Below are 8387 nucleotides of genomic sequence, written 5' to 3'. Positions count from 1 at the left end.
CAAAGCTGTAGTCATCAAGATAGTATGGTATGGGCAGAAAAATATACACACAAATCAGTGAAACAGAATAGACAATGCAGAATTGGAACCACAACTATCTGGTCAGCTAATACTTGACAAAGCAGGAAAGACTATCCAATGGAAAAAAGACAATCTCTTCAAATCATGGTGTTGGGAAAACTGGACAGCCACATGTAGAATGAAATTGGACCATTTTATTGTACCATACACAAAAACAAATTCAAAATGGATGAAAGACCAAAATGTGAGACATGAAACCATCAAATTCCTAGAGGAGAACACAGGCAGAAACCTTTTACCTCGGCCATAACAGCTTCTTACTAGACATGGCACCACAGGCAAGGGAAACAAAAGCAAAAATGAACTGTTGGGGCTACATCAAGAAAAAATCTTCCACACAGAAAAGGAAGCAATCAACAAAACTAAAAGGCAGCCTATGGAGGGAGAGAACATATTTGCAAATGACATATCTGATAAAAGGTTAGTAACCAAAATCTGTAAAGAACTTACAAAACTCCACAATCAAAACACAAATAATCCAGTTAAAAAATGGGCAGAAGACATTCATAGATATTTTTCCAAAGAAGATATCCAGATAGCTAATAGACACATGAAAAGATGTTTAACGTCACTCATCATCAGAAACTACAAATGAAATCTACAATAAGATACCACCTCATACCTGTCAGAATGGCTAAAAATAATAACGGAAAAAACGGGTGTCGGTGAGGATGCAGAGAAATGGGAAACCTCTTGTACTGTTGGCAAGAATGCAAAGTGGTGCAGCCACTCTGGAGAACAGTATGGAGGTTCCTCAAAAATTTAAAAATAGAACTACCCTAGAATGCAGCAATTGCACTCCCAGGTATCTACCCAAAGGACACAAAAATATAGATTCAAATGGATACATACATTCCAATGTTTATAGCAGCATTATCAACAATAGCCAAACTATGGAGAGAGTCCCAATGTTCATGGAGTGGTGAATGGATAAAGAAGTTGTGGTATATACATACAATGGAATATTACTCAGCCACCAAAAAAATGAAATCTTGCCTTTTGGAATGATGTGGATGGGGCTACAGTGTATTATGCTAAATGAAATAAGTTAGTCAGAGAAAGACAAGTACCATATGATCTTGCTCATGTGGAATTTAAGAAACAAAACAGATGAACCTATGAAAATGAGGGAAAGAAAAAAAGGAGAGAGAGAAACAAGGAATAAGACACTTTTGATGATATAGAACAAATTGAGGGTTGATGGAGAGAGGTGGGTGGGGGATGGGCTAGATGGGTGGTAGGTATTAAGGACGGCATTTATGATGGGCACTGAGTGTTGTCTGTAAGTCACAAATCACTGAATTCTGCTCCAGAAACCAATATTGCACTGTATGTTAACTACACAGAAATAAACTCACACTTATATGTCTGCAAATATTTGTCAAGGATGCAAAGAATACACCATGGGGTGGTCTCTTTGACAAATGCTGTTGGGAAAACTAGATATCTACATGTAGCAGAGTGAAATTGGGCACTTATCTTACATCATGCATAAAAGTCAGCTCAAAGGGGCACCAGGATGGCTCAGTGGGTTAAGTCTCTGCCTTCAGCTTAGGTCATGATCCCATGGTCCTGGAATCCAGCCCTGCATCGGGCTCTCTGCTCAGCAGAGAGCCTGCTTCCTCTCATCTCTCTCTCTCTCTGCCTGCCACTCTGCCTACTTGTGATCTCTGTCTGTCAAGTAAATAAATAAAATCTTAAAAAAAAAAAAAGTCAGCTCAAAATGGATTAAAAGCTTAAATGTAAGACCCGAAACTGTAAAACTCTCGGAAGGAAAAATAGAGGAAAATCTTCATGACATTGGTTTTGGCAGTTATTTCATGGATATGACACCAAAAGCACAGGCAACAAAAGCAAAAAATATTTCAGGCTACATCAAATTAAAAAGCTTCTGCACAACAAAGGAAACAATCAGCAGAATGAAGGCAATCTATGGAATGGAAGAAAACATTTATGAACCATATAGCTGATAAGGACTCAATCTCCAAAATATGTAAGGAATTACTACAACTTAGTAACAACAACAAAAACTGTAACACAATTTAAAAATGGGCAATGAACTTAAATAGATATTTCTCCAAAAAAGACTACAAATAGAACGGCCAAAATCAGTAAGACAGTAAACAACAAATGTTGGAGAGTATGTGGAGAAAAGGGAACCTTCTTACACTGTTGGTGGCAATGCAAGTTGGTGCAGCCATTTTGGAAAACAGTGTGGAGATTCCTTAAGAAATTAAAAATAGAGCTACCTTATGACCCTGCAATTGCACTACTGGATATTTATCCCAAAGATACAGATGTAGTGAAAAGAAGGGCCATCTGTACCCCAATGTTCATAGCAGCAATGGCCACAGTCGCCAAACTGTGGAAAAAACCAAGAGGCCCTTCAACAGATAAATGGATAAAGAAGATATGGCCCATATATACAATGGAGTATTATGCCTCTGTCAGAAAGGATGAATACCCAACTTTTGTATTACATGGACGGGACTGGAAGAGATTATGCTGAGTGTAATAAGTCAAGCAAAGAGAGTCAATTGTCATATGGTTTCACTTACTTGTGGAGCATAAGGAATAACATGGAAGACATTGGGAGATGGAGAGGAGAAGTGAGTTGGGGAAAACTGGAGGAGGAGATGAACCATGAGAGACTGTGGACTCTCAGAGACAAACTGAAGGTTTTTGAGGGAGGGAGTGGTGGGTTGGGTGAGCCTGGTGGTGGGTATTGTGGAAGGCACGTATTGCATGGAGCACTGGGTGTGGTGAACAAACAATGACTTTTGGAACACTGAAAAAAATAAAATTAAATTGAAAAAAAGCAGATTTGGGGTTGTCACTGTAAGAAGTTATGACGAATCAGGTCTGAAACAGGATCTGGTTCTGCTATAGAAAACTCTAGGGTCACATTTCATAAAATTCAACTTCAGAGAAATTAATCCAAATGCAACATGAAGGATGTTTTGGAAGAGGATAAATTAGACACAGGAAGGCCACTTAGAAGCTTGCTACTCAAGGCAGAGTTGGCCAGCCAGCTCCATTGAGAGGACATGGGCACTTCTCAGAAATGCAGAACTCTGGGCCAACTGCAAAACCTATCCAATCAGAATCTGCATTTTTTCCGCTTCATTGAGGTATAACTGATCAATAAAAATTGTTTGTACTTAAAAGAAAAGACTATAAATGGTCAGCAGGTGCATGAAAAAGCAATCATTGGCACTAATCATCAGGAAATGCAAATCAAAACCACGAGCAGTAATCTCTCACTTGCCAGTATGGCTATTATAAACAAAAAGAAAAAAAAAGTGTTGATGAGGATGTGGAGAAAGTGGAACTCTTGCACACTGTTGGTGGGAATGAATAATGGTATAGCCACTATTGAAAACAGTATGGATGTTCCTGAATAAATTCAAAATAGAACTACTATATAATTCAGCTACCCCACCCTGGGTATATATCTAAAATAATTAAAATCAGGATCCCAAATTGATAACAACACTCCCATGTTCATTGTAGTATTAGTTATAGTAGCCAAGATATGGAAACAACCTGTGTCTATTGATGGATGAAATAAATGGATAAAGAAAGTGTGATTACATACACACACACAAACACACACACACTCTGAAGTGTTATTCAGCTTTTAAAAAAAGAAGGAAATTCTGCAATATGTGAAAATATGGATACAACTTGAGGGCATTATGCTAAATGAAATAAGCCAGACACAGAAAGACAAATACTGTGTAATTCCACTTGTATGGTAGTCAAATTCATAAAATAAAAAAATGGGGATGGTAGTTACTGTGGACTGAGATTCAAGGGGAAATTGGAAAATATTAATCAACAGGCATCAATTTTGAGTTAAGTAAGATGACTATGCATCAGAGATCTGTTGTATAACACTGTGCCCATAGTCAATAATAGTGTATTATACACTTAAATTTTTTAAAAGGATAGATTTTATGTTAAGTGTTCGAGTCAAAATAAAATTTTTAAAAAGAACAGGAGTATTATGGTTCCTGGCTTCTGGCTGCTAGTCAGTCTCTCTCACTTCCTCCTCCCTGCAGATCTTTTTCTTTAAATTACTTATTTATTTGAGAAAGAGAGAGAGAGAGAGAACAAGCTGGGGGGAAGAGCAGAGAGAGAAGGAGAAGCAGACTCCCTGCTGAGCAGGGAGCTAATGTGGGGCTCAATCCCAGGATCTGGGGTCATGACCTGAGCAGAAGGCAGATTCAACTGATTGAGCCACCCAGGGAACCCCCTACCTGCAGATCTTAAGTAATGAACCAAAGCCATATTTCAGAACCAAAGAGAAAGAGTTCAATTCTGCCCAACCCTGCTAAAGAGTTAGTGGTGCAAAGAGTTAGACAAGGAATGAATGAAAGAAACCATTTGGAGGTGATAACATGGGGGAGTGGGAGAGTACCAAATCTAAAGGAAGGAAAATGTAGTAAATAATACTGTGGTGTTCCATCCCTACCCCCCATGAAGAACCAAACTACTCATTCCTGCAGCTGCATAGAATGTTGCCTGTTCAGCCTCACAACTTATTCCCTCTCCAGTAAATGTCCTGTGCAAAGGGATCTGCCCAACTCAATACCACACATCCCACTTCTCCTCTCCAGGATAGCCTGCATCTATTGATAACTCCCTGTAGGGTACAAAGATTCAGCCCTCTTGCTTTACTTTGAAACATCTCTGAAAGACCTCCCAACCTCAGACTTCCTCAAGAAGTTGGCTGAGTCTTCTATTGTAATTTCTTCCTCTACAATCCTACTTCCTTTATTCCTTCTCAAATGTTATTCTCAAGTGCACTCCCTGTTAAACTTATTGTACACAAATATTGACTTTGGAGCTTGTTTACAAAGGCATCTAACCTATGACAGAAAGAAATATAATTCCAAATAACCCCACAACAAAATGGTCAAGGGGAACTTGATACTTCAAACTGTCAAAAAAAAAAAAATTAAAAGGAAAGAAGCAATGCCGTAGCTGATTAAACTCCTACCTTGCAAATTGCAATATCAAACCTGGTTATCAGTGAATTAGACTGACAATATTAATTAAATGTGCTCTGACTCTGATTAATTAAAAGCAAGTTAGAAGTCTATAAATTAATATGCACCTGCTTGCAAAAGTCCTGACATATCCATTAATTATTGCTGAGATAAAACACCCTGGTAGCATGTATGCATTGCATTCAGCTTCTGTTACCATGCTTCTGTTGACTGTTAAAGTTCTATGCAACTGGAGCATCCCATAAGAAGGAATTTAACAGGGCTTCCCTCTTCCGTTCTCGGATCCGGCGGCACTCCCTCGTGCTGAGCTGCTACGAAGCCCCTGCCGGCAAGCTCGTAGGAGCTTGAAACCGTTGTCACCCCTCCGACTCTCACCAGGGGGGAAAAATGGTTGAAGCAGATCGCCCAGGAAAGCTTTTCATTGGTGGCCTCAATACAGAAACAAATGAAAAAGCCCTTGAAGCAGTATTTGGCAAATATGGACGAATAGTGGAAGTTCTATTGATGAAAGATCGTGAAACCAACAAATCAAGAGGATTTGCTGTTGTCACCTTTGAGAGCCCAGCAGATGCTAAGGATGCAGCCAGAGACACGAATGGAAAGTCCTTCGATGGAAAAGCCATCAAAGTAGAACAAGCCTCTAAACCATCATTTGAAAGTGGTAGACGTGGACCACCGCCACCTCCAAGAAGCAGAGGTCCTCCAAGAGCTCTTAGAGGCGGAAGAGGAGGAAGTGGAGGAACCAGGGGACCTCCCTCACGTGGAGGGCACATGGATGATGGTGGCTATTCCATGAATTTTAACATGAGTTCTTCCAGGCGACCACTTCCAGTAAAAAGAGGACCACCACCACGAAGTGCAGTTACTCAAGCACCACGAAGTGGTGGTCCTCCTCCTAAAAGATCTCCCCCTTCAGGACCAGTTCGCAGCAGCAGTGGAATGGGAGGAAGAGCTCCTGCGTCACGTGGAAGAGATAGTTATGGAGGCCCACCTCGAAGGGAACCCCTGCCCTCTCGTAGAGATGTTTATTTGTCCCCGAGAGATGATGGATACTCCACTAAAGACAGCTATTCAAGCAGAGATTACCCAAATTCTCGTGATACAAGAGATTATGCACCACCGCCGAGAGATTATACTTACCGTGATTATGGTCATTCCAGTTCACGTGATGACTACCCGTCAAGAGGCTATAGTGATAGAGATGGCTATGGTCGTGATCGTGACTATTCAGATCATCCAAGTGGAGGCTCCTACAGAGATTCATATGAGAGTTATGGTAACTCACGTAGTGCTCCACCTACACGAGGGCCCCCGCCATCTTATGGTGGAAGCAGTCGCTATGATGGTTACAGCAGCTCACGTGACGGATATGGTGGAAGTCGAGACAGTTACTCAAGCAGCCGAAGTGATCTCTACTCAAGTGGTCGTGATCGGTTTGGCAGACAAGAAAGAGGGCTTCCCCCTTCTATGGAAAGGGGGTACCCTCCTCCACGTGATTCCTACAGCAGTTCAAGCCGCGGAGCACCAAGAGGTGGTGGCCGAGGAGGAAGCCGATCTGATAGAGGGGGAGGCAGAAGCAGATACTAAAAACAAACAAAACTTTGGACCAAAATCCCTGTTCAAAGAAACAAACAAAAAAGTGGAACCTTTTCTGTCATAACTACCCAAGGACTACTAAAAGGAAAAACTGTGTTACCTTATTTTTAATTTCCTGTTTAAGTTCCCCTTCCATAATTTTTATGTTCTTGTGAGGGAAAAAAAGTAAAACCTGTTTAATCTTATTTGACTTTATGACATTGCTTTCAATAAGCAAATGTTAAATGTGTTAAGACTTGACTTGTGTACTAGTATTGTAATTTTTCAAGTTAAAAGTGTCCCTAAAGGCCACTTCCTATATCAGATTTTTCCCAGTAAGTGAGGCAAGGCAATTCTAAGACCTTCCACAAACATCTAGCCATCTAAAATGGAGAGGTGAATCCTTCTGCCTATACAAACAAGCTAGCTGTTAGAGGGTGGTCGGGGTATGCTACTCGTAGGATTTCAGAGGGTCTTCAAACTGAAATCTCAATGTTCTCCGTATGAAAAACCTGAGATCAGATGCTTATGGAAGGAAAGTGCTATTCACCCAGTAAACCCAAAAAACCAAATGGATAATGCTGGCCATATTTTGCCTTTCTGACATTTCCTTGGGAATCTACAAGAACCTCCCCTTTTCCCTCCCCCCAATAAGACCACTTAAGTGTGTGTTAAGCAACTACAGAATACTAAATAAAAAGTTTGGCCAAAACAAAAAAAAAAAAAGGAATTTAACACCTACTGCTTTAAAGAACATCAGACAAGGAGGCAAGAGGAAAGGATTTTAGTTTCTCTTATTTTTTATTTATAGGAAGTTGAGCAAGTTTCTTCCCCTTTCTGGGGCCCAGATTCTTCATTTATTAAATATGGAAATAGGGCTTCAGAGTCCCTTGAAAATCTCATTATATTAATAAGGTATTTTCACAATGGTGTATCTGTGGAAGATCCTTGAGTGGGATACTGAAGTTCTGAGCAAAGTAATGACTGGGGCTGAACTATGGCTCTGACTCCAGGACTACAATAGTTATATTTCAAACACCACCCTCAGCACTCTCATCATTTTCCCCTTAACTATACACATAGAAACAGACACTGTGTGTCTGTGTGTTCAAAGTCATGTGACTACAATAGTTAGCAGAATATGGAAAGGATGGTAAATCCACCAGTGTGTCTAGGTCTTGTGAGAGGGTACTGGGCCCATGGCCATTGAGAAGCAATGCCATGGTCCAAGTCATGATTTACAGATCAAATACCTCATGACTTGACTGGATTATGGGTGGAAGAGAAGTAGTACTGGGCACTGAGGCACATCTGAGCTGACATACATGTCTTCCCCAGTTAGTTTGGGCTGCTATAACAAGATCCACAGACTGGATGGTTCAAAGACCATACATTTATTTCCTGCAGTTCTAGAGGCTGAAAGTCCAATATCAAAGTGCTGGCATGGGTGGGTTCTGGTGAGAGCCGTCTTCTTGGTTTGAAGATGTCTGCCTTCTTACTGTGTCCTCATATGGCAGGGATAGGAGATATCATCTCTCTCATATTTCTTCATGTAAGGGCACTAATCCCATTTATAAGGGCTCCACTCTCATGACAATTATCTCCCAAAGGCCCCACCTCCTAATACCACCACATTGGGGATTAGGACATTAACATATGAATTATGGGAAAATCCAAGCATTCAACACACAGCAATACCCAAAGATGGCTTGTGAT

At 40.6% G+C, this 8387-nt stretch overlaps 1 protein-coding gene across 1 annotated transcript; it reads left to right on the top strand.

The window, feature by feature from the left end:
• Positions 1 to 5367: 5367 nt before the first annotated feature.
• On the top strand, positions 5368 to 7346 carry LOC132007784 (RNA-binding motif protein, X chromosome-like). Its single transcript, XM_059386163.1, has one exon. The coding sequence runs from the start codon at positions 5484 to 5486 to the stop codon at positions 6681 to 6683; it is 1200 nt and encodes a 399-aa protein (XP_059242146.1). The 5' UTR covers positions 5368 to 5483; the 3' UTR covers positions 6684 to 7346.
• The last annotated feature ends 1041 nt before the right edge of the window (positions 7347 to 8387 follow it).

Source organism: Mustela nigripes, chromosome X (assembly GCF_022355385.1).
Source record: "Mustela nigripes isolate SB6536 chromosome X, MUSNIG.SB6536, whole genome shotgun sequence".
In the NCBI taxonomy this organism is placed as follows: domain Eukaryota; kingdom Metazoa; phylum Chordata; class Mammalia; order Carnivora; family Mustelidae; genus Mustela; species Mustela nigripes.
The sequence above is the reverse complement of the archived record's forward strand: the minus strand, read 5'-3'. Positions and strand labels throughout refer to the sequence as shown.